Genomic DNA, 26,927 nt, shown 5'->3' on the forward strand with positions numbered 1-26,927 from the left:
CATAAAAGGCTATTTACTTTGAAAGTAACGCTTTTCAAACCACCAATCGTAATATTTTCCCGCGACCTGTTACAAATAGGTTCGTTTCAGCAGTTGCCAGAGAGCTCAGGTAACAGGCGACACTGCGCTTGGGTAGATATCATGACTTAGGAAGCCCGTATGTACGTACGTGTAAAAGATCATCAATGAAAGATGATACTGCAAGAGCATCGGAATTTCGTGAACCATATTAAAATGTGCACATTTAAAGTGCATACTTAAAGGCACACTCGTATGTCCAGATTCCCAATGAAGTACCGTAGACCCCGACCTGATATTAAGCTTTTAAGTGTGGTTTTCAGGATGTAAATTTTCTTGGAGCACCAGTACTGTATTATATCATGTTTGGTTCTTTATTATGGCATAATGCCATACGTGCTAGAAAATGAAAACGTGCACTTGAAATGCAGCGAACAGTTGAAACTACCCAGTACTGTGGAATTAAACATTTCGTTTCAGATACACTGACTGCCTCTGCGGAAAAGATTAGCAAAAGTCAAATTTCTTTAGCAAACAGACAAAAATAACTTCATTGTTCCGCAAGGCTATTAATGCTTGACTGTCAGAAAGGTGGAAATAAAATAAAATCTGAAACTAATGACATATTTCAGCCTTTAGTAATTATGTGAATGTGTTTTAATTCACTTGATAGCTCCCGGCCACGTATATCCGTTTTGTTTTCATTTGACGTGAGAGTAAACGAAGGGGAAACAGCAAAATCACTGAACGTAAACACGGGTCACGTGGAGACTACCCACTATAGCTCAGATTGTTCTGCGCATCAGCCCCGGATCTACGACATTTGCGAACCGGGTCAATACTAAAAAAAATCGAATTTTCAAAATATGTTCATCTTGTAGCGCACATCTTTCTGAAAAGCCTGAAACCTAAAACATATGTATTTGAGGAAATGTAAGACATATTATTTGGTCTTAAGTATGCCCAAGTGCAGTTCCATGCCTCTTTTTCTACTGCACGTCCAAACTATATTCAGGAGAGTGGAAATTGAAATGTCCTGTGGTGCCTCTCCTGCTCCCAGTCGGCCGGTTTGGTAGCCTGCCTCTCTTTAAAAAAAATCTCGCAATTAATAGCAGATGGGATTATTTGTAATCGAGAGAACAAGAACTCTTCGGAAAATCTGAACTCTTCATTGCCCATTAGTTAATAACTTGCTGTTTTGTGTGTCATAAAATTAAATATAGGATATATAAAACCAGTACTGACAAGAGATAAGCAAGAAATTACACATTTCTTCAAACCTTAGCTCCTAGCATTTTTTTCTCTCTAATCTTGCTACAGCTTTACATGGCGTGTTTTCCTTTCTGTGAAAGAATCTTTTACCTCATCAAAGTTTGTCAAACTTTTTGCTACATGGAAAATCGAAATGTAGTTATCTAATACTGAAAAAGCTGTTAATACAAATAATACCCAAGACTGGTGTGGTTTCTCGATCTGATTACATCTATTTTGTCACTGTCTGCTAGATAAAACAAAATAGGCCTTTCTAATACGGCAGTAATTTTATAACACACCAAATACACGAGACTGTTTTGGCACAAATGGTCATTTTTATAACACGACAGAATATAATCCAATAAGTATCAATATCAAATGCCTATTAGGCCTACTACAAGCAAAAAGCTTTATGTTAGTAAATAGTTTCACGTTTCATTCATATGCACCAGCTTCTCTAGCATGGCATCGAAAACTAGTATTACGAAATTTTTATATAAATTTGGAATCGTCTTATTCTTCCATAATTTGTGTGATGTCCTCGTTTCTTCTCCATCCTCATTCTAACAAACAATCCTGTCATCACCAATTCTTTAGCTATTGCTGCCACTGTCAAAATTTGTTCCCCGATTAACTTCACTAACCCTGCCAGAATCACTGGTTTAGTTCTCCCGCAATTATTCTCCGGTTAGGCGTTGTTACGAGTTCGTACAACACGTTTTCCGCGTTACTTCCATAATAGAACTTAAGCGGCTGGTAGCCGGGGACTGTACTACTGGTCCTTACTAGTGTAGCGATCTGGCCAAACATTTTCTGTCAAAACTTCATTTTCTTGGACACACCGAGAAAATACATAATCTTTCTCACCTGTTATTCCTGTCAGTCGTTTATTTCCATTCTGATAGTATGAATCTATGGATTTCGCTAGTAATTATAACAACGCTGAGCCGGCCGCGGTGGTCTAGCGGTTCTAGGCGAGCAGTCCGGAACCGCGCGACTGCTACGGTCGCAGGTTCGAATCCTGCCTCGGGCATGGATGTGTGTGATGTCCTTAGGTTAGTTAGGTTTAAGTAGTTCTAAGCTCTAGGGGACTGATGACCACGGATGTTAAGTCCCATAGTGCTCAGAGCCATTTGAACCATTTTATAACAACGCTTATCATTTCCACACTCAATCAGCCACATAATCAGACAGCGATTGCCATTCATCCATTCGGCTTTACTCCACTCAGCTCGTATAGCCCCGTCCCCTTTTGTCTGTAGAAAGTTTATTTCTAGATGCAACGAGGATTCTCCTGACAGAGACATCACGTACACTATGCATGCATTCAAAAGTCAGCTTATGATTCATTCAGAAATCAACTTAAAATGTGAGAAGCATTTCAAAATCATATGACTAATTGATAGGCAAATGTGCGCTGGATGCTAGGTGCTTTGTGAAACAAGTTTTTTTCCCCTCAAGAATATGAATTAGGCGCCCTCTTTTCCCGGAAGCATCTAGCTGCTTGCTGCGACTGCTTGCACAGCCAACAGCCACATTCCTGTTTACAGAAGCGGGAGAATCTACTACTCAAACGTGACACTACTGCGCATGCGCATGAGCTCGCGCGTTAACTGCTAAAACAAATCGAATGTAAACAGTTATGACTTCACACTCATTGGAGGCAATTTGTTGTTATGAAGCACTGCATAGTCTTTCTAAAGCCTTTGACACATTTTCATTCGGCAGACGCTTGCATGAGCACTTGTGTCGTCGTTTTATATGGCGCATTTCCTTTGCAATTTAAGTTATTTTCGTTTTTTTCTCTCGTTTATGTTTTATTGTTGAAGTATTATTCTGCAGTAGCGGGATACAGTAATATCCTTTGTTAGTGCGTCGGTTCTTACTAGTCAAAATTACAAAAATGTAACTGAAAACTAAAACAATGAAAAATTCCCGGAATTCTAAAAGTATCCCGGGTTTTTCCCGGTTTTCTCCCGGATGAAAAAAATCCCGGGTTTTTCCCGGATCTCCCGGTTGTCCCGGGTCGTAGACACCCTGTACTATGTGATGAGTGGAGTGTTGGTCAGAGGCTGGTTAACAGGTTTACTGACGGCAGGTGAAAAGATGGCACTGGAAATCTGTTTCTGGATGAGTTAGATAGAATATTGTCTGTCAATAGGGGCTCTGGTAAGGTCATCGGTATATTTCGACAATTCCTGCTTTCCACTGCAGATGCAGCATCCACAGATGGTGAGGCTGTAAGGAAGAGACTTTTTGACATGGAATGTATGACTGCTGTCAAAGTGGAGTTACTGTTGGTAATAGGTGTGGTTGATAAGAACAGATGTATTCATGGAACCATCAGAGAAGTGGAAATCAACTTCTAAGAGGTGGCTTATTTTGTGAAGAATGACCCGGTGAAACCCATTTAGGTATGTGTTGAAGTTATGGAGGAAAGGTTGTCTGTTGTTGCCATGATTCCAGATGATGAAAATGTCATCAATGAATCTGAATCAGATCATGGGTTTTAAAGTGCTGACTGGAGAGCAACACTTCCTCCAGATCCAGATGGCCCATAATGGGTGGGTGGGTGGGTGGGTGGGTGGGGGGGGGGGGGGGGACAAGGACCATCCACAGTAACCAACAAGGAGGTTGGTGATAACAAGACAGGCACTATGGTAAGGCAGTGAAGGAAGTGAGCAGTGTCTTGAACAGGAAGTTAAGGCAATATTTTGGAAGTGTTAGTCTACAAAGGCAGAGGTTCCTTCTGTGGAAGCATTATAACTATTCACAATGGGACAACTAGTAGGATAACCAGTGGGGTTGGGTCTGTGGAACTTATAGAGCTAAAAGGTAGGTGTGCAGGGGGTTGCTGGTGTGAGGAGGGAGATGAAGGCAGGGGGAGATTTTGGGCTAGACTTAGGGCCTCTGCTTCTGGGATGGAATCATGGTTACCACCTTCTTTTTTGTCACTATGGATGCAACCTCCTAATACACCAACATCCCCTATGCCCATGGCCTTGTTATCATGGAATGCTACCTTTCCCAATGTTCTCCTAAAACCAAAGGTACCATCTCTTTCCTAATCCTCATAACCAACCATATCCTGAACCACAATTATTTCATTTTTGAAGGTTAAATCTATAAACAAATCCATGTTACTGCTACGAGTTCTCACATGGGATAATCCATTGCCACCTTATTTATAGGCCATCTGTAGGAACCCTTCCTCTCTGGTCTGCACCTAAAAGCCCTTTTCTGTTCAGATAGATTGATGATCTGGAATCATGGTCACGACAACCTTTGCTCTTTCCTCCACAACCTCAATACCTACTTCCCCGTCCACTTCACCTCGTCCTTCTCAACTCAAAGAGCCACCTTTCTAGATGTCGATCTCCACCTCTCAGATGGCTTCATAAATATGCCTGTTCTATTGAGCGCACCAACTACCAACAGTATCCTCATTTTGACATGGGTCACCAGTTCCACATTAAAAAATCTTGTCCTTGAAGCCTACTCACCTGTGGATGTCACATCTGCAGTGGAAAGCAGGAGGTGTTAGAATGCATTGATAACCTTAACAGAGCCTTATCGACAGGCAGTAACCTACACAGCTCATCCACAAACAGATCTCCAATGTCATCTCCTCCTCCGACTCCAGAAAAACTCTTAACCAATACTACTCTTATTACCCAATATTACCCGGGCCTTGAAAAGTTCCAGTTCCACCACCAAACCAACCTACAGAATATCTTTGTTCATCCATATTCCAAACCTGCTCCCATGGGTCATTCTCTTGTGGTTGACATAGGTGCAAGACCTATTCGTACAACCACCCACCCACCCCTTGCTACTGCAGTCCAGTCACAAGGCATTTCTTATCATATAAAAGATAGGGTCACATGTGAAAGCAGCCATGTAGTATATTAGCAATGCTGCAATTAATGAACAGAATTCTTAACGGACATGGCAATCAACCAACTGTCTACTCGCATGAATGCTCAAAACAGTGCCGAAGCACGAACTTGACCCTCCAGTTACCGAACATGCTGCATACAACAACACCAATTATTTCTACAGCTACTTCACTAAGCAAGTCATTTGTGTACTCCCTTCTAGCACTCGATTCTCAGAATTACGAAGGAGGGAATCGTCTCTCCAGCGTATCCTGCACACTCGGAATCCTCCTAGCCTAAGCCTCCACTAGCCTGTATCCCACTGCCTCACCTTACCTTTTCCCTTCTCTCTTCTGTGCACAGCACTCCTTCCCCATCTAGACCATGTACTGCCTTCTCCCATCACTCTCCAGCCCTCCTCTCCATTTGCCCCCCCCCCTCCCCTTCTCTCTCTCTCCTCTCCTTCCTCCCTATCCCTTTTCAATTCCTGTCCATTCCTCTCTGTCACCCTCCTCATCTCCGCCTTCCTTTCATTTCCTCCTCACACTATCTCTTACATGTGCTACGCTCTGTACTCCCTTCATCTTGTTGTGCAGCCACTGAGCTACCTGTGGAAAGACCTGTCTCACACTATCCCACTACCCTCTTCTCACCTCATGCATCCTATCCTATCCCCTCATCACCGCGAACTGCACAGGCAACTGCAATCAATAACCAACAGCCAGTCTGGGTGTGGCCATGGACGCGCGCGTGTGTGTGTGTGTGTGTGTGTGTGTGTGTACTTCCACTACACAGAGGGCAAAAGCTTGAAACTGTTGTTGTGGTCTTCAGTCCAGAGACTGGTTTGATGCAGCTCTCCACGCTACCCTATCCTGTACAAGCCTCTTCACCCCCCGAGGAACTACTGCAACCTACATCCTTCTAGACCTGCTTAGTGTATTTCATCTCTTGCTGTCTCTCTATGATTTTTACTCGCCACACTTCCCTCCAATACCAAATTGGAGATCCCTTGATGCCTCAAAATATGTCTACCAACCGATCCCTTCTTTTAATCAGGTTGTGCCACAAAGACCTCTTCTCCCCAATTCTATTCAGTACCTCCTCATTAGTTACGTGATCTACCCATCTAATCTTCAGTATTCTTCTGTAGCACCACATTTTGAAAGCTCTTCTTGTCTAAACTATTTATCATCCGTGTTTCACATCCGTACATGGCTACACTCCATACAAATACTTTCACTAAAAGACTTCCTTGCACTTTAATCTATACCCAATGCTAACAAATTTCTCTTCTTCAGAAACACCTTCCTTGCCACAGCCAGTCTAAATTTTATATCCTCTTTACTTCAACCATCATCAGTTATTTTGCTCCCCAAATAGCAAAAGTCATCTACTACTTTAAGTGTCTCATTTCCTAATCTAATTCAATCAGCATCACCTGATTTAATTAGACTACTTTCCATTATGTTTGTTTTGCTTTTGTTGATGTTCATCTTATCCTCCTTTCAAGACACTGTTCATTCCATTCAACTGATCTTCCAGGTCCTTTGCTGTCTCTGACAGAATTACAATGTCATCGGCAAACCTCAAAGTCTTTATTTCCTCTCCATGGATTTTAATTCCTAATCCAAATTTACTTAACTGCTTGCTCAATATACTGACTGAACAACATTGGGGATAGACCACAACCCTGTCTTACTCCCTTCTCAATCACTACTTCCCTTTCATGCCCCTCGACTCTTATAACTGCCATCTGGTTTCTGTACAAATTGTAAATAGCCTTTTGCTTCCTATATTTTACCCCTGATGCCTTCAGAATTTTAAAGGGAGTATTCCAGTCAACATTGTCAAAAGCTTTCTCTAAGTCTCCAAAGGCTAGAAATGTAGGTTTGCCTTTCCTTAATCTATCTTCTAAGATGTGTCGTAGGGTCAGTATTGCCTCAAGTGTTCCATAATTTCTACAGAATCCAAACTGATTTTCCCCAAGGTCAGCTTCTACCTGGTTTTCCAATCATCTGTAAAGAATGTGTGTTAGTATTTTGCAGCCATGACTTCTAAAATGATAGTTCAGTAATTTTCACACCTGTCAACACCTGCTTTCTTTGGGATTGGGATTATTATATTCCTCTTGAAGCCTGAGGGAATTTCACCTGTCTCATACATCTTGCTCACCAGATGGTAGAGTTTTCTCATGGCTGGCTCTCCCAAGGCTATGTTCTAATGGAATGTTGTCTAGTCCTGGGCCCTCATTTCGACTTAGGTCTTTCAGTGCTCTGTCAAACTCTTCATGTAATTTCATATCTCCCATTTCATCATCATCTTCATTTACATCCTCTTCCATTTCCATAATATTTCCCTCAAGTACATTGTCCTTGTATAGACCCTCTACATATTCCTTCCACCATTCTGTCTTCCCTTCTTTGCTTAGGACTGGTTCTCCATCTGAGCTCTTCATTTTCATACAAGTGGTTCTCTTTTCTACAAAGGTCTCTTTAATTTTCCTGTAGGCAATATCTATCTTACCCCTAGTGATATATGCCTCTACACTCTTACATTTGTCCTCTAGCCATCCTTGCTTATCCATTGTGCACTTCCTATCGACCTAATTTTTGATACGTTTGTATTCCTTTTCGCCTGCTTTGTTTACTGCATTTTTATATTTTCTCTCCTTTCATCAATTAAATTCAAAATTTCTGCTGTTACCCAAGGATTTCTACTAGCCCTAATCTTTTTACCTACTAGATCCTCTGCTGCGTTCACTATTTCATCTCTCAAAGCTACCCATTCTTCTTCTACTGTATTTCTTTCCCCTGTTTTTATCAATTGTTCCTTAATGCTCTCTCTGAAACTCTCTACAACCTCTGGTTCTTTCAGTTTATCCAGGTCCCATCTTCTAAAAGTCCCACCGTTTTGCTTTTTCTTCAGTTTTCATCTATAGTTCATAACCAACAAATTGTGGTCAGAGTCCACATCTGCTCCTGAGATGTCTTACAATTTAAAACCTGGTTCCTAAATCTCTGTCTTACCATTATATAATCTATCTGAAGCCTTCCAGTGACTCCATGCCTCTTCCACGTATACAGCCTCCTTTCGTGATTTTTAAACGAAATGTTAGCTATGATTAAATTATGCTCTGTGCAGAATTCTACCACACGGCTTCCTCTTTCATTCCTTACCCCCAGTCCATATTCACCTACTACGTTTCCTTCTCTTCCTTTCCCAAACCTACTCCTGCATTACCCCTATTTGATTTTATATTTATAATCCTGTATTCACCTAACCAGAAGTCTTGTTCTTCCTGCCACCGAACTCCGCAATTCCCACTATATCTAACTTTAACCTATCCATTTTCCTTTTTAAATTTTCTAACCTACCTGTCCGATTAAGGGATCTGACATTCCACACTCCGATCCATAGAATGCCAGTTTTCTTTCTCCTGATAACGACTTCCTCTGCCCAGAGATCAGAATGAGGGACTGTTTTACCTCTGGAATATTTTACCCAACAGGACACCATCATTATTTAACCATACAGTAAACCTGCATGCCTTTGGGAAAAATTACGGCTGTAGTTTCTCCCTGCTTTCAACCGTTCACAGTACCAGCACAGCAAGGCCATTTTGGTTAATGTTACAAGGCCAATTTAGTCAATCACCCCGATCGTTGACCCTGCAATTACTGAGACGGTTGTTGCCCCTCTTCAAGAATCATACTTTTGTCTGGCCTCTCAGCAGACACCCCTCTGTTGTGGTTGCACCTACGGTACGGCTACCTGTATCGCTGAGGCACACAAGCCTCCCCAACAACGGCAATGTCCACAGTTCATGGGGGAGCTTGAAACTATAGATAAAATTATTGGCAAACAATGATCTTTCAGATACGTAAAATTGATAAAAAACAGTCTCAATCACACAGTCACTTATTAAAAATACGATTGCTGTGACTGGGGTCAGCACAGCTGTTCCAGCCATCATCATCAGGCACATGGTGCATTATCTGAAGATGGCCTACTACTTGAGGCCGAAACTGGTCGTATTTTTAGTAAATGACTGTGCGATTGGGACTGCTTTTTACTAATTATAAAAGCTCAAAAGCTAATGTAAATAGTGCCACACGTCAGTCAGCTACAGTTGAGTGGTTGCCTTTCCTATATTTTATGTATTATAACTGGAGAATGATATATGCATACGTCAAGGATACTGTAACAGATATCCACTGGTACATTTTTTTTACAAAACTTTTTTGTTAAATGAACTTATATTTTAAACAATGGAAAATCCAAAGTGAAATAGAGCCTTAGCACCTGATGATGATAGGAGTGTGTGTGTGTGTGTGTGTGTGTGTGTGTGTGTGTGTGTGTGTGTGTGTGGTTTTGTCCAAGTCTGATGAAGGGCTTAGTCCAATCAGTAATAATGTCTAGCAGTCCGTCTGCCAAATGCCTCCTCTATGTGGTGAGTACTAATCTAAATTTCACTGTTGAATTTATTTTTTAAATATTCTGAAGAAACTAAACAGGGAAGGTAAAAGAATGCAGAGAATGAAAGTCTAAGTAAGCAACTGTATGTGTTGTGATCAAAGATGATCCATCAGTCATGCCATAAATTCAAAACAACTGGAGGAACGGCAATCAAAGACAGTGTCTGGAAGAAAAATACAGTTTGAAATTTAATAAATCAAACCCAACATTCAATGCAACAGTATGAGTTATCATGAATGGACATGTTGAAGATACAAATCGCATAAATCTGCAGTAAAATCTAAATGGACACTATAACTGTGACATGTCTTATAATAACAGTGAATGAAGCCACTGACGTAGAGGTGAATGCCAGGTGACAGTATAATTCCCTTGGTTGAAGCAGACCGTTAATGAAAAAGAAACTTTGTCAGTATTATCCAGCAAGGACAACAATATTTAGTACAGAGTATTATGATAAAGTAAAAGGGGGATTGGGGGGGGGGGGGGGGGGGAAGGGAGGAAGGAACAAATGATGAAACTTTATGAGGTTATCATCCGAACTCAGTGCTACTGAAAACATCTATTTCTTGATGTATATGAATGGTACCTTTCTCATCTGGCCTCTTGGCTCTGAAGAATTCAATCACTTCTTAGGCCACATGAGTTTGTATATCCTAAAATCAAATTTACCCAGAGAGCAAAAAGATAATTACTTCACTTTATGACTCTTCACAATAAAATGCAAAGAGAATGGATGCCTGGAGCATAGTGTTTATGGAAGCTCATAAACACTAGTTTATAATTACATGGGCCACTTGATATCATCCAATTATAATGCGACATTTCCGAGCTTGCAGAAAGCAGCATTTTGTGAGGTGTTTTAAGATTCAATTGCCTAGAGGTACTTGCTTGTGTCTGCAACAAGGAGCTGATGGGTCAGACCTCCCTACTCCTTGTAAAGTGAGTCACCAGGCACTGTCACAAAGCATGCTAAATGTTGGGATCCAAGCCTAGTAGGTTTGCTTAGGTGTTGAATACTTTCTGGTGAAATGTAATTTTCTCCCACTAAGAGTAGAAATAATGTGAAAATATCTGCCAGAGGACAGAACTTATCAAAGAAGTGTTATTTGCATGAGAAATATGACAGCCAATGAGAATGCACAACTTTTCATCAAAAAATAATTAATCTGCACCTCTAGTCTGAATGGCAGAAAGGCCCCAATGTTTAAACAATGTTAAGAGTCCTTGGGGCTCATAAATAAATCTCTTGGTAGCCCTCCTGGGTATAGGTGGTGAGTTATGGACGGTCTGAGGTGAGAGTGACAGTGTAACATATTTCTGAAGTCAGTTGTTAGTGGCCCATAGTGTTCAACAAACTTATTTTTCAACACAATTGTCATTCAGAAACTTCATATTAAGTTGAGGAGATATCAGCAAGCTGGAGGTGACGCTGACAGAAGAGATGGACTTGTGGATGTACAATTATCCCTACACATATAAATTCAAATCGCCTGTTCACTTCTTTCTATGTATTCAGGCTAATCTCAAAAACTACTGTAGAGATTTTGGTATGGTTTTTATCATAGACTGATTTATGTGGAGGGTTTGTGTATATGATTTACAAACATTTTGAGAAAATTGGCCAAACTGTAATGAGTTGTGAAATGTCACTGTGAAGATGATGCCATTGCCATCTACATCTATACTCTGCGAATCACAGTGAGGTGTATGGCAGAGGGTACATCCCATTGTGCCAGTTATTAAGGTTTCTTCCCGTTCCATTCAGATATGGATTATGGGAAGAACGATTGTTTGAATGCCTTTGTGTGTGCAGAAATTATTCTAATCTTATCATCATGATCCATATGTGAGCGATATGTAGGGGGTTATAGTATATTCCTTAAGTAATCTTTAAAAGCCGGTTCTTGAAACTTTGTTAATAGACTTTCTTGGGATAGTTTACTTCTATCTTTAAGAGCCTTGCAGTTCAGTTCCTTCAGTATCTCTGTGACACTCCTCACAGATTAAACAAACCTGTGACTATTCATGCTACCCTTCTCTGTATATGTTCAATGTCCACTGTTAGTCCTATCTGGCATGCACCCTACACAGTTGATTAATATTCTAGAAATGGTCGCACCAGTGACTTTTAAGCAATTTCCTTTGTAGACTGATTGCACTTTCCCAGTATTCTACCAATAAACCAAGGTCTGCCACCTGCTTTACCCACGACTGATCCTATACGATCATTTCATTTCATGTCCCTACAAGTGTTACACTCAGGTATCTGTATGAGGTGGCCAATTCTGACAGCGACTTATTGATACTATAGGATACTACTTTTTTTTTCATTTTGCGAAGGGCACAATTTTACATTTCTGAATGCTCAGAGCTAGTTGCCAATCTCTGTACTACATTGAAATCTTATCAAGATCTGACTGAATATTTATGCAGCTTCTTTCAGATAGTACTTCATTATAGATAACTGCATTATCTGCAAAAACCTGATTTTACTATTAATATTGTCTGTAAAGTCATTAATATACAATATGTCCGCCTGCTTAGCTGGGTGGTAATGTGCTTGCTTCCCATGCACTGGTCATGGGTTCGATTACCAGATGGGTTGGAGATTTTCTCCGCTCCTCTCATCCTCATCGTCAGCCGCAAGTCACCCAATGTGGCACCGAATGAAATAAGACTTGCACTTGGCGGCTGAACCCGACTGGGACATCCCGGTCAACAATGCCATACAATCATTTCATTTTTTCAATATGAACAGCGAAAGTCCCAACACACCTCCCTGGGGTTCAACCGAAGTCACTTCTACATCTGACGATGACTCCCCATCCAAGATAACATGCTGTATTATCCCTACCAAAAAGTAATCAATGCAATTGCAAATTTCACTTGATAACCCATATGATCATACTTTTGACAATAAACATAGGTGCAGTACTGAATCGAATGCTTTTTGTAAATCAACAAATACTGCATCTACCTGGCTGCCTTAAACCAAAGCTTTCAGTATGTCATGTGAGAAAATTGCGAGTTGGGTTTCACATGATTTATGTTTTCGGAATCCATACTGGTTGGCACTGACAAGGTCATTCTGTTCAAGATGCCTCATTATGTTTGAGCTCAGAATATGTTCCACAATTCTACAGCAAATCGATGTCAAGGATACTGGACAGTAATTTTGTGCATTACTTCTACTACCCTTCTTGTAGACAGGTGTGACCTGTGCCTTTCTCCAAGAACTGCACATGGTTTTTTGTTTGGAGGATCTATGATAAATTATAGCTAGAATGGGGCTAACTCAGACGGAAATTCAATTTAGAATCTGACAGGGATTCCATCGAGCCCTGGTGCTTTGCTCAATTGCAACAATTGGAGCTGTTTCTCAACTGATTTGAAAATGGAGTTTAACATTTCAGCTTTCGCTTTGGTACCCTCAATTTAAGGTCCTGCCTCATTCGCTAGGGACTGGACTTCAACTTTGGTACCACTAACAGCCTTTACATACGACCAGAATTTCTTTCAGTTCTGTGAAATCACTTGACAATATTCTTACGAACTGTTCTACTGGGTACATATCTTTCCAGTGCATGGTCAACTATTCTTTTAAATTTCAGTGAGATTTCTAGTGGTGGAAGGCAAAACTCCTCGGATCCCTAGCCCTGAACAATGCAATGTAGCTATGGCTAAACTAAGTGGGTGTGAACATACCACTTCCTTCACTGTTCCGACAACAGAAGGAATGCATTTGGTATGGCACGGGTGTGAATGCAACCCCAATATTATTTGCATGGACACTTTAAAATTAAGCTGCTTGTCTTGCACACCACAAAGATTGTTCCTGTGCTTGCAAGTTGTTGCTACTGATTTACAGTCCCTAGCCCTACAGTTTTTAAGTAAATCTGATTTATGTCTAGTTTTTTTAATACATAAATTGTGATAAAATGATTATGTGTAGTCTACTTCACAACTAAGGTGTTATATAGCAAATAAATAAAACATAGTATTTGTTGAAAATATTTTATTTCAATAATTACAACAAAAATTAAAAATTGTGAAAGTGAAAACACTAGTTTAAATATCTTGTTGAGTCACCTTTTGCAGCTATGAGAGCCTTAATACAGCGTGGTACACTGTCGACGCAGGACTATATTGTTTCCTGCATTTGTGGATGATGATCCACACGTGGATGATCTTCTCTAAGAGCTGTGATTTTTTTGTGATGACATCTTTTGCCACCTCCCTCTTCATTAGTTTCCATACATTTTCTATGGGGTTCATGTTGGGACTATTACCTGGCCAGTCTAACAGAGGGATATTTCATTCCTTCAGAAAGGATTTAACTGACCTGGCTGTGTGACAGGGAGCTCCATCCTGCATAAAAATAAATAGTTCCCCATTTGGGAACCATTCTCTGAGCTGTGGTATTAACCATTTTTGCAGGACTTCCTTGTACTGGTCTTGCCTCATTATGCCTTTAACTATGTAAAGACGTCTTGTACCCTTACCACAGATGACAGACCAAATCATCACCTTAGTCGCATGTTTTACAGTCTGAATAATGCAGTTGGGATGGAAGTTTTCTCCTGTTCGATGGTGCACATACTTAGATTAGTTAGGTTATATCATATCGTAAATAATAATTTTAAAGTTAAATTACCGATCTCCAGAAGTCCACATCCTTATCCCACCACTGTTTAGCGCACTTCAGACGCTTTGCTTTCATTGTGGCTGTTAACTTTGGTTTTCTAGTGGGTCGACAGGCCTTGAGATCAATATCCTTCAACTTTCTGCAAACAGTGCGTTCAGATGCATTCACATTAGCCTCTTCCAGTTGAGATTTTATCTGTTTCATTGTTGCAAATCTGTTTTCTAGGTAAATTCTTTTCAGAAATCTTTCTGATCTTGGGGTGAAAATTGGTTTTCTTCCACATTTATTCTTCCTTCTGGGGCTCAATTCTTCACCTGAATCAATTTTGTTCTTTATCCGCCTCACGCTAGCTTTTGATATTTCCAACCTCCGTGAAATTTCCCAATTAGAATACATTTTTGTATTAACAAAACCATTTGAAAGGTCACAATTAGTAATATATAGCTGTTAAACAATCAATTGTAATGTCGATATTACAAAATCGATAATCAAAGCGAATAAAGTATTACACCAGTTACATGCGAGAGTGTTACTGAACAGGTCCTTTCCTGTACACTGTACTCTGCACACTGATACCTACAATAAGTCAACAATCCAATGTCAGGTAGCAACCACAGATACAAAACTCAACAACTGTCATAAATTTTCCAATTAATCACATTAAATATAGTACTCAAGATGTAATTATTTCAAATAACATTAAAAATGTGCAGTGTGTCTAATAATTTGGCCCAGGGCAGTAAAACTTATTGAATAAACACAAAAAACAAGTAAATTTATTTCAACACAAACCCTGCTTATTAAAGATAGATATGATAGGAAAACAAAAGAAATAATAACAAAACAACAACAGGAAAAAATCTATCAACTTCTCAACTAGCAGCAGATTCACAGGGTCATAGAGAGGCTATAAAGGTTAGTACTTCTTGAAATCTGGGATTCTTTCAGAGAATACATAAGGGACTTGTTCTGAACCAAGAACACTGTAACTTTATTGCATGAAAACACATGAACACACGAGACACAAAGCACATACAATGCACAATACACAAGAGACCAGTGGAGCCTTGAGGTCCAACCTCTAGTAATTAGTTTGACACAAGGTGTAACCGGCAGGCTGCACACACAACAGCTGTCGTAGTAGCAGGCCAGGTGGCCTCTAGTGGCCAAATCATATACAAACTTCATATTCGAACTATGAAGTGGCTCACTCACAATTCTGGTAGTTACAGCATTTTCTTCCTTTGCAAAGAAGCGAGTACTGTGCTCATGTCCATTCTTCTTCAATGCTTGTTTATGAGTCATGCAACATGCTGCCACCAGTGCATAGGGTCTGAAGTGGCGCGAGCACAGACAAGTGCAGCACCTGCCCCTCTATGAAGATCATATGGTAGGACAGGTGATGCTGGCACAGCTTCCATTTTCGATGTCCAGTGAAGGAGGCTGTGGAAAAGGCAGCAGAAGAGGTGGCACTGGCTGAGATGGAGGCAGCCGTGGCAGATGTGTCGGCATGGGAGCAGAGGTCCATTCTTGGCCCCCAACAGCTAAAGGGGGCACCCACAGCACAGGAGACAGCTGTGAAAGCATCTGCAGCCATGACAGGGAAGGCAAGGGCACTGGCCACTGTGTAGGAGTTGGCCAGGCAGAGACAGGATGCAAGATTGGCGGGGCTGCTCCCAGTGCGCAGCCACCCATGTGAGATCACAGTTACTCGAAGTGCCACAACTCCCTCCCCCTCAACGGTGTATATGACGCAGAGGCTTCACCACAGTGACTCTCTATGACTGCCGGCACACATTGTGGTTGGTGAACAAAACCACAAGCCCATATAGCTGGAAGCATTGTGGCACCAGTGTTAGCACATGACCTGGTGTCAGCTGCTGCAGATATTGCAGAGTCTGGGGCTGATGGCTGTGCAGTAACTCTGCCAGACTCTTTATCTCCAGCAGGAGTAAACCATTAAGAACTGAGGAACTGGTAAAGAGCCACTTCCAGTGACACATCCAGAATGTATTTTTTCATCTGCTTCTTAAATGTTCGTACTAGTCATTCTACCTCCTCATGCAGCATGAACATTCGGTAAATGTTTGCCGCAGAGGCACCAGACACTATTATGTCATCTAAATAGATGATGGATGCATCCCGGAACTGACGAAATAAGATGCTTTAAAAAGTGTTGAAAAAAGCTGGAGTGCTTGCAATACCCAAAGGCAAACACTGTTGTTGATGAAGCCCAAAAGGTGCATTGATAACTAGAACACATTAAGATTCCTCATCTAGTGACAGCTGTACACCCCCCCTCCCCCCCCCCCCCCACCCAGTAATTCTGTCAACAGCTCAGCAGGGGGTGGTAAACAATAGGTATCAATGATTGGCTGTGCATTAATTGATTTTTTATAAAATCACCATAGAGGTGTAATTTACCTGTAGGTCTTTTTTTCCTGTCACCATTGGTGTTGATCATTCACTGGAAGAAATACCGTATTTACTCGAATCTAAGCCGCACTTTTTTTCCGGTTTTTGTAATCCAAAAAAACCGCCTGCGGCTTAGAATCGAGTGCAAAGTAACCGGAAGTTCTGTAAAATGTTGATAGGTGCCGCCACAATTAACTTCTGCCGTCGAATATATGTAGCGCTACAGAGGCACGCTTTGCAGGCACAAAGATAAATACTGGCGCCAAAACCTCTGCGTCAGTAAATAAATTAAGGTGGAATTATTCATCTTCGAATGTAGCAGCCTTTCAATGTACTACGAAAATCTGACTGGCAAGAGTGTTTGGGATGTTTGTCAATATGGCCAACTCTACGTTTGGAATTTTTTCCTACTTGTGACAAGAGATGGTTGCTAATACGAACTTTTATGAATTGTGAATCACATGCAGTATTCTCTTCACCACCAGAATAATACGAATATAAACATTTTGCCACGTATTCTTTCGTGTTTGCTGCTATCTCATTTAAATCCTGTCTGCCTAATTAACTACGAAACTAGAGTGAGACAACAGGAAACGCGCAAGAATATACATATCATGCCATGTTTATATTCGTATTATTCTTATGCTGAATAGTGATACAGTCAGATATGAAGCACGACAACTGACTAGATTTTTAAATCTAAGATGACTCTAATTTCTGTGCAGAATGTAATGTACTAAAGAGGCGTCTGCAAAGATTTTCAAACGAAGAAAAAGTTTCGCTAAGCTCTCCTTCACATCTTCTATCACACGCAGTCTATTATTTGGTTCCTGTTGATTATTATCAAAGAAAGCAGCAGTGTAAGTAATAACAAATAACAGTCTCTTGTCATTGTTTCGCTAATGAGACGATTCCTCTCTCTCTCTCTCTCTCTCTCTCTCTCTCTCTCTCTCTTTTTAATTGGAAGCGGCGGTAGCGCGCACAAAAGCAAGACATGCCGCGAGCGGCAACAGGTCGTAAACACTCATTATCAAAATGTGACAAACAATGCATGACACAGTCCAATAATGGATTTTCAGCTTAGAGTGACGTAAACATCTATAACAAAGAGAACGGCACTTATCAGATCAAAGAAAAATAAGCAATCAATTCAAACCAGACGAAGCACGTGAAAAAGGAAGGGTACCCGTATAAATCCGGACGGAGCGCCTGACGCATAGCAATGGCTACCTGGTATAGCTTAACTGCTAAGGTTATGACTCGAACCAAACTACTGTAGCTGTATCGTCATTCATTCAACCTAAATTGTGCCTCATATTACAATGGACCAACTTTGTTTCGATTTGGAGGTGCGGCCTAAAATTTTTCTCTCCCCTTGAATTTCGAGTCTCAAATTTCAGGTGTGGCTTAGATTCGGGAAATTTTTTTTCCCTTGATTTCAAGTCTTATTTTTCAGGTGCGGCTTAGATTCGAGTGCGGCTTAGATTCGAGTAAATATGGTAGGTCGAATAATGTCAAGGGATTGAAGACGATCTAATTCTACTTTTACTTGATCCCATAAAGTTATCAGTACTGGGCAAGCCCGAAAAAGATGAGGACAGGCAGACTGCTTCATCTTTAAATGAGCCTAAAATTCTGTTGCTTAACACAATTCTGGAGAAAATAAAGAGAAAAATTCAGCACAGACAGCATGTAACTGTCAATATTGAACTTGATCAGAAACCAAATGCACTTTCTCATCGATGAATAATCGAAAAGGTTTAAAAGAACCTGCATCAAACAGATTTTCATTGTAAGCATTTTCCACAACTAGGAATATTAATGAATGAACCACAGTGTTTTAAGTTACAGATGCAGAAAATTGTTCAAGAATGGGAATCTGTTGTTCGTTATAACTCACCAGCCTCCATGATAGTGGAGCTGCAGTGGGAGAACCCCCGAACACTGTAACTTTATTACATGAAACAGCATAAACACATGCGAGACAAAGTACATGCAACAGGCGACACAAAAGTAGCCTACGGAGCCTTGCACTCCAGTCTATGTAGTCATTAATTCTGACAGAGAATGCAGCTAGCAGGCTCCACATCCAACTGCTGTCGTACTAGCACACTGGGTGGACTCAAGTGGCTTAATCAAGCACAAAATTCACATGCAAACTACGAAGTGGAGCACACACAAATTTGGTAGTTACAGCAGCATCCATACTCATGAGAGACACGGTTCAAAAGTAGGGTAACAAATTAAGAAACCTTAGGTTGTAAATGGCAATAAACCTGGTTTTTGTACATACTGACTTACTGCTGCTCTGAATCTACGGTTGTAAGCATTCTGCATTTATTGATTGTATCATGAAGCTTCAAGTCATCCAAAAAGGGAAAAAGCAAAAACAGTGTGTGGTAAATACTTACATTAATTTGGAAATGTGCATCATTCAGTTCATTTTGAAGCTGTTTTAAACGTAACATTCTTGCAGAAAGGACCTTCTGAGCAATGCTATTCATGTTGCCTTTGGAATTAGCATTGAGCAAAACATATCGTGCTCCCAAGTTAGAAGCTGATGCACGATATGGATTTCCTGGTGCTGCTGAACATAAGAATTATGTATCTCTGAGTGTCAGAAAGTTTATTATTACAAATAAAGTTTATACTTAGCTGATCATTAACAATAAAATATATACCAATTATAGTTACACACTCAAAGGGTACACAAAATTAACTCCTTTCTCTATCCCTGTAGCATACCTGTGCAAGTTTTCCTTCTCTTCTCCAGCAAGACATTATTTTTACTTCTATTTGACTGATTGCCATCACTAGATTCTGAACAGAATGTTTCATCACTGTAATTCCTGTACAAAAATGAAAAATACAACATGGCACATAAAATTATAGCACAAAAATCACATGCATGACTTTCACCACATTTACGTGTCCCAAGAACCACACAAGCAGCAGGGCATGGCATTATTCATATTCACCAAATTAATAGATAACTGTAGAAGATTATAACTGACAACGAACATGGGGTCTTCAGTCATCAGTATGTCCTTCCTACACACGACTGCTTGGGCAGAGGGTACGATTACGATTTTCCTACTTACGAATCGATTTCAGTGGGAAAGCTGCTATTTAAAAAGATCTGTTGTTTTCCCTACCTTCAGTACTTTCAGTCCTGCAGCTGTTATCTGAAACAAGCGATGACTTTACAGTAAACAAGTACAGTGATGAATGCATGGCACTGTGAATGATTTCCAGACAGCTGTGCGTATACCATCAAGTGCTTCAGCGTGTTCTCATAAAATACCATGATAAAAACTTGTGATAATCTGAGGAGGAGGAGGAAATTAGTGTTTAACGTCCCATCGACAACGAGGTCATTAGAGACAGAGCGCAAGCTCGGGTGAGGGAAGGATGGGGAAGGAAATCGGCCGTGCCCTTTCAAAGGAACCATCCCGGCATTTGCCTGAAGCGATTTAGGGAAATCATGGAAAACCTAAATCAGGATGGCCGGAGACGGGATTGAACCGTCGTCCTCCCGAATGCGAGTCCAGTGTGCTAACCACTGCGCCACCTCGCTCGGTGTGATAATCTGACTGAAGTGCCATTGCTCCCAGGTGTAATAATACTGTGAATGACTAATAGCTCATTATTATAATAGCCACACTGATATTTATTGAACAATAACAGCTATCTACATGATATAATCATAAAGTCCTACATGGACATTGCTGTTTGTTCTTCAGCTAATACAAATCATTTTTTTTTTGCCAAATTTGTATTATCAGATACATTTCAGGAATGGATAATTAAGAAGATTTTCAATTTTTGTTTAGTTTTTCAGAATCCTATTACCTTTCTTTGTGTCTGAAGAGAGCTCATTAAGACTTTTTCATCACAATACAGAATCCTATTCTATGCTGTAGAAAAGAAGACGTAGTCTGCATAGGAATTATTTTTGCAACAGACATTGTGGTACTTTAAATCACCTGGAACTCACTTTTTTAATTAGTGACAAAAACAATTAGGGAGTAAAACTACTAAGAAATTAATGTAATAATTCTGTAAATTTTCAAGAAATCTCTCTATGATTTGCAGTTATCTACTTCAGATGATGCTCTTACTACCTGTTTTTGCTGAATAAGCACTTTCTTTACTTTTGGCGCACTGCCTCAAAGACACTTCTGTTCAAATACTGATCAACTTCAATATGCGAGACATTTTTCTTTTTCATCAAGATGTTAGGTTTCTAAAGATAAATAGCAGAAATCATCACGTAAACAATTGCCAATACCCACTCCATACAATACAACAACCCGCATCATCATGTTCATTAGCAGAGTCTACCTTCTGTACAAATAAAATCAAGAACAAGAGAAATAGTACCTGTAGGGATTTGGGTTGGGTTGTTTTGGGGGAAGAGACCAAACAGCGAGGTCATCAGTCTCGTCGGATTAGGGAAGGATGGGGAAGGAAGTCGTCCGTGCCCTTTGAAAGGAACCATCCCAGCATTTGCCCGGAGCGATTTAGGGAAATCACGGAAAACCTGAATCAGGATGGCCAGACGTGGGATTGAACCTGTAGAGATTATATATAGACATTCACATTAGTATGAAGTGCCTTATCCCACAGCTGTCGATAGAGACCAAAAAATTTCAACTGGGGGAAAAATATATTTGCTGATGGGGTGTGAGTGTGGGAGTGGAGGGGGGCGGGGGACTGTTAAGGTCACTTTTTTAGGTTTTTCTTGAATATCTCGCAAACCGCAGCATCAACCGAAAATGTCCCCCAGTACGAAATTAAGCTAAGAAAAATTAGCCTGCTACTCTAAGACACTATAAATAACACCATTCCTCTAACTGCTGTCAAAGCACTAATGGATAGCATACTAGACTGGTAAGGCAAAGATGGAGGGTTCAAATCCCTGTCACAATCGTTTCCACCATTAGTTTTCTTCAATTATTTGGTTCAAATGTGATGTTTTTAAAATTTCTAATCCTTTGACGCACCACTTTCTTATTTGTTCTCATTTCTCCACTGGGCTCAAAATCGCTGGTGCATTTGCTGTTACCCATCACAAATCAGTTACTGGTTTCCTCTTGCATATGTTCTATGTGTGTGCGGCATTTGAAATGTACAACAATGCAAATTCATCAACCAACAAATGTCACAACGAAAGAATGGAGAAATTTGATGAAGAAGAGAGGAGAACTTTAACAAATATCTTAAGCTATGTACTGTCTACTTACGAGGAGAGATCTCTCCTTTCTGAAAAGTCTGCTGATTTTATAAATGCAAACACAATAATGATAGGCAAACAAATTGCAGAGGAAACGATTTGTCTCATGATGGAGAGTCTTATTGTTCAGGATGAGGATCTCATTTTAAACAGTGAGACTGATGAAGAGGATTTATATGATGAAGTAAGCCTCCCATATTACTATCTTTAATTTTCGGATTTTCTTGTCCACCATTAACATGAAAAATTTGTTCTTTGCAGTGTACCCTCAACGATGAAGACATGGATGAATGTTTTAACCTATCCAATCTACAAGCACACATATATTCAATTAAAATAGAAAGTAAAAACAGTTGCATTTGCTGAAGCCCATCTCAATTACTCAATGAAACGTATCCAACAAAGTGGGTTTTCTCATTTATGCAGAAGAGAATACTTGAGGAAATGGAAACAAGGTGTCAAACAAGGAGAAAGTGAATTCGATAAGATGTGCTGTGTCTAATTATAATGAATATTTGAAAAATTTAAGGATGCTTGGATGTAGCACAAACAACTGCAACAATGGGTAATGGATATTGCCGTTCCCTATTTGTCAGAACACTTTTCATTATTTGCAAATGGGAAGTGGCCAAAGAATTTCAAAATAAAACACAGAATATATAATAGAAAAGTGACTAAATTTGTTAGCGCAAATGATGTTGCAACACTTGAAGAAGCTGTAGAAACATCACAGAACAATTTAGAAAAATAGTAGTGCTGATAATGGGTGATTACAATCCAATTCTACAAAACAATACTGATCAAATGGGTTGCAATTATGAATCAACGTATCATCAATCATTGGTGCTTCAAGGATCAAAAACAATTTTGGTGGGAAAGAGAAATTTAACAAAAGCTACACATTTGTATACAACGCAATATGCTTTGACATTCACCAGTGAACTGCTACCATACGTGTCCCTATATATGCACAAAATTGGAAATAAATTAAACCTAGGGGTGCTAAAGAAATTGAACGTTTTGAGCTAGAACACGAAAATGTGATTGTCACCTGCTCACAATCAGGAAAATCAAAAGAACTGTACAGACAATATTTGCAATCTGTAATGAAACTATATGTCAAAGAAAATGATTTTTTGTTACTTGTTGAGTCGTGGAATGCTTGGATGAACAACACATTATACAATGAAATATTTCTGAACAGTGCTGGAAAAACTATATGCACTGTGAAAATTATTCCTCCACAGTGTACTCCCCTGTGTCAGCCATGTGACATACTTTTTTATCATATGATGAAAAACACTATAAAAAAAACTTCAGGGTGCACCTGAATTACTTCAAGATAAATGTGAAATTGCTAAATGTGAAGACGTAATCAAAATACATGCAATTGTTCACTGGATTCTATGAGCACCAGCTTTTCGAAACATGATTTGCCTGGTATAGATCAAACTTAAGTAATGAAAAGACAGTATTTTGTAATGTCAATAAAGTGTGCTTCCCGTTGAATCTGATGAAGAAGCAATGTGAATGTAGAAAGGTATCTTTAACATTTTGTCCACTGTGTGAGAACAAGTTGTGTTTTAAATGTTTATATGGCAATTACTGTCCACAAATTGTACATATCACAACGAAAAATAAATTTTTGTGACTGCTGAACAAACAATAGGAATTCTGATAACTATTTTATAAAGTTGCTTGATATTTTTAAATGATTAAATATTGCAAATACACTAATAAAAAATAATTACAACCAGATGGGCAAGATTCTAAATGAAAAAAGAATGACAGGAAAGCAATATAAGAACAAATAAAAAAGTTAATATGATGCTTGAAACATCACGGGAAAGGATAAGAAAATAATCAAGGACGTAATTTCGATAAAAATTAAAAACACCACACATTAAAGGAATCTGACAGAATTTGAACCCACCATCTTCAGTTTACCAGTCTAACATGCTATTCATTACACTACAATGGATTTTTGACAAATAGTGTTAATTATAATGCTCTAGAGCAGCTAATATCCCCCCCGGGCATTTACCCACAAACAAGTGATACCTGGGATCCTCACCTACACCACTAAATAGCTGGTAGCAAAAAGTCAATCCCACCGCTGGGGACCTAATAGTTTTCGCACTGCAGGGGATGGAAAAATGTTATTATTAAAAATGGTGGTATAATAGTATAAAAGTAATGTTTATAGTTAAATGAAGTGGGTTAGGAACAATTATTTAATGTTTGTTCAAAATCTAAGTGCAGTAGATCCTTGTTAAAGGATAAACTGTGCTCCGAGGATGTAACAGAGTAGAAAGGCAAGGTGGACATAAATAGCATGAGAAGGAAGGTAGGTTAATGGATCGTGACCATGCACTTCTCTACCACACAAGTCTGCAAAAAGAAGAGCGCCAGATAGTTCTCTGCCATATTACATCACAAAATGCAACCACGGGGCATTTCACAAAGTTACATTGCGGCTCATCTTATGAATCACTGGTGACGCTGCGCGCAGACACTCGCAGGAAGCGCTACTTCCTCTACCACGAAGGCTGCTGATCTACAGCTGTTAAGTGAGCTTTTATGTAAAATACGTTCCTATAAGCAATGGGTGAGAAGTGCTTAATTTGTAGTGAGACGCTGTCATGGGCCTACATAGTGTTGGTGGGAAAAGGATTGGATCGGTAAATGTGGAATCTTGCTGCTGTCTGTCATTGACAATAACTTGTAAAGCCATGCAACCAAGTTGTAGTCACTCGGTGATGAATAAATGAATGATCAGAAAGATACTGCACTTCTCTCATCATTAATTGTGTTACTAGTAAACTGTGCAAATCTCTTCCATCCAGGATTTGCTGGGACTTGTTGAGTGGGCTGCGCTGAGTGGAATCACTTACCACACACCAGCAGCTTGCAAAGAGGGTGTCAATGTATCTGATGGAATAGAACTGATCGCGTTTAAACCCAGAATAGTGAACACATTGCCTGGCGTGCTGAAATATCAGAAGTTCCATAACACCTAAGTGACCTACTTCTGTTACAAAGGGGGCCAACTGAAGCCTCTCAGCCTCTTCAGATGCTGGGAGGTCTGAGGTGATGCACTTGACACCCTCAAACTGTGAAAAGTACTCCACCCACTGATAGTGGAGACAATTAAACTGACATTGTTGAATACATATTGACAGCATGTTACACTTGGGGCAGGGTCTTAAGCATGGTACACAGTTCACAGCTCCAGCTGTTGAGCTTTTTCACAGAGTAGCTCATTGAACAACTGCAAACAAGAACTCACTCAATACATTGTGTGGTACACAGTTGAGAGCTCCAGCTGTAGCACCCTTTGACAGAATAGCTTATTTAAGAACTACAAATAAGTGCTCAGTTAATAAACTGAAGATAACTCCACTGTATAAAAACGAGCTCAGTAACATTATTTGTCTACTCACGAGAGAACTGGTTAGGAAACACTAAGGAGGTAGTATATCTGTACACTGAAATATGACTAGCAATCTTGATGGGAAAAGTTGCTTTTCCTGGAGGAACACTACAGCTGTCATAGAGGATGACTAAAAATCAATATCCCTAGAGCTTTGTAGATTAGTGTGTAGAGAATTACACACATTGCATCCACATGCATTTCTAGGGATAGTATCAGTAATTAATACCTGTGTTCCTTGTACTGTTAACATACTTTATGGAAAACAAACACTTCCTGGCATATCTGCAAATTGTGTCACCGGTGATTCACAAGGCAAGCTGAGAAGGGTCGATATAACTTTGTGAAGTACCCTGTAGCTGCTTTTTGCAAATAGGTGGTAGAGAGAATGAGGAATTCATTTTGCAGACCTATGAAGGACGGAAGTGCATGACAACAATCCAGCAACCAACCTTCCCTCATGTTTCTAACCTCCAACCCCACCTTGCCACCCTTTTATACCCCCATAACACAATTTAACCTTTAATAGGGTTCTGCTGGACTTAATGTGGTACAAACATAAAGTATTCATTCTTAACCCACTTCATTAAACAATAAACTTCAATTTTACACCTCTAAACAATTTCTCTTCTTTAATTTGCACGTATTCCTTACCTTACTGGAGAAAGTTTGTCCTTTTCTGAAGGAACATGATCGACAGAAACTTCGCCTTCCATATTTTTATCAATGCAATTCCTTTCATTTATGGTACCTCTGTGAAAGTAAAACATATTTTTGTTAAGGATCAAAACATTAGTTTTCTTCATTTTAATATTTTTACTTAGGTTATGATAAAACAGGTAAACGTTTTGATGTAGGTTTACTACAAAATTAATTGAAAGGGACATGTAGATAGCAATATTATCTTATTCTTATATCAAGTACAGCAATAAAATCACACAATTCAATCACAGTTTTGATTGCACATGCAACTGACCTTACATTACATATTAATGACTTTGCACTGTGTGTCCTAACAATCTACACATCATCCACTAAAAAGCATACGTTTGACTCCATCGAAAAAAAATGTTAGAAAATAATTTAAATGTATAAAATGCGATATCCATCATTATAATTTGTTTAATCTTACATATAAGTACTGCCTATATTTCCAAGTGAAATAATGTCCCTCAACAATGACTTTACTCATGAACAAAACAGAAACAATTATTTTTCATTGTCCACTTCTAAATTCTGAAAGCTGTCTCATTTCACAGACTGTCAGTATTTTAGGTAATGATTCCTCAAATCTGCCATGATCACATCTTTTGAATATCTAACTATCACACAGTTTCTCCAGCAGCTACTAGAATTAAGTGTCAGGCAAGTGCAGCCCTTGGGAGTGAGAGGATACACTCTACTTGACAGAAACTGGACTTGGTGTTAAGGAGAGTACCATAATTATATCTGACAATGCTGATGAATCTTTCAGCATTATCCTGGAACTGGGTAGGTAGTGCTACTTGGGCACTGGCCAAATGGGTGAAACAATGGATTTTGGAGTTAGAGAAAGGGCTAAAATTTGAA

General features: G+C 39.6%; 1 protein-coding gene across 1 annotated transcript in view; it reads right to left on the minus strand.

Annotated features, from left to right (window-relative positions):
* LOC126101049 (lebercilin) overlaps nucleotides 1–26,927 on the minus strand; it is a 179,358-nt gene that overhangs the window by 114,660 nt on the left and 37,771 nt on the right. Inside the window, exons 2-4 of the mRNA XM_049911712.1 lie at nucleotides 26,013–26,111; nucleotides 19,435–19,538; nucleotides 19,101–19,276 (exon numbers count right to left, since the gene is read on the minus strand). Coding sequence (XP_049767669.1) covers nucleotides 19,101–19,276; nucleotides 19,435–19,538; nucleotides 26,013–26,074 — 342 coding nt within the window. The 5' untranslated portion in view covers nucleotides 26,075–26,111. The remainder of the gene's footprint in view (nucleotides 1–19,100; nucleotides 19,277–19,434; nucleotides 19,539–26,012; nucleotides 26,112–26,927) is intronic.

The sequence above is a fragment of the Schistocerca cancellata genome, chromosome 9 (genome assembly GCF_023864275.1).
Source record: "Schistocerca cancellata isolate TAMUIC-IGC-003103 chromosome 9, iqSchCanc2.1, whole genome shotgun sequence".
Classification (NCBI taxonomy): domain Eukaryota; kingdom Metazoa; phylum Arthropoda; class Insecta; order Orthoptera; family Acrididae; genus Schistocerca; species Schistocerca cancellata.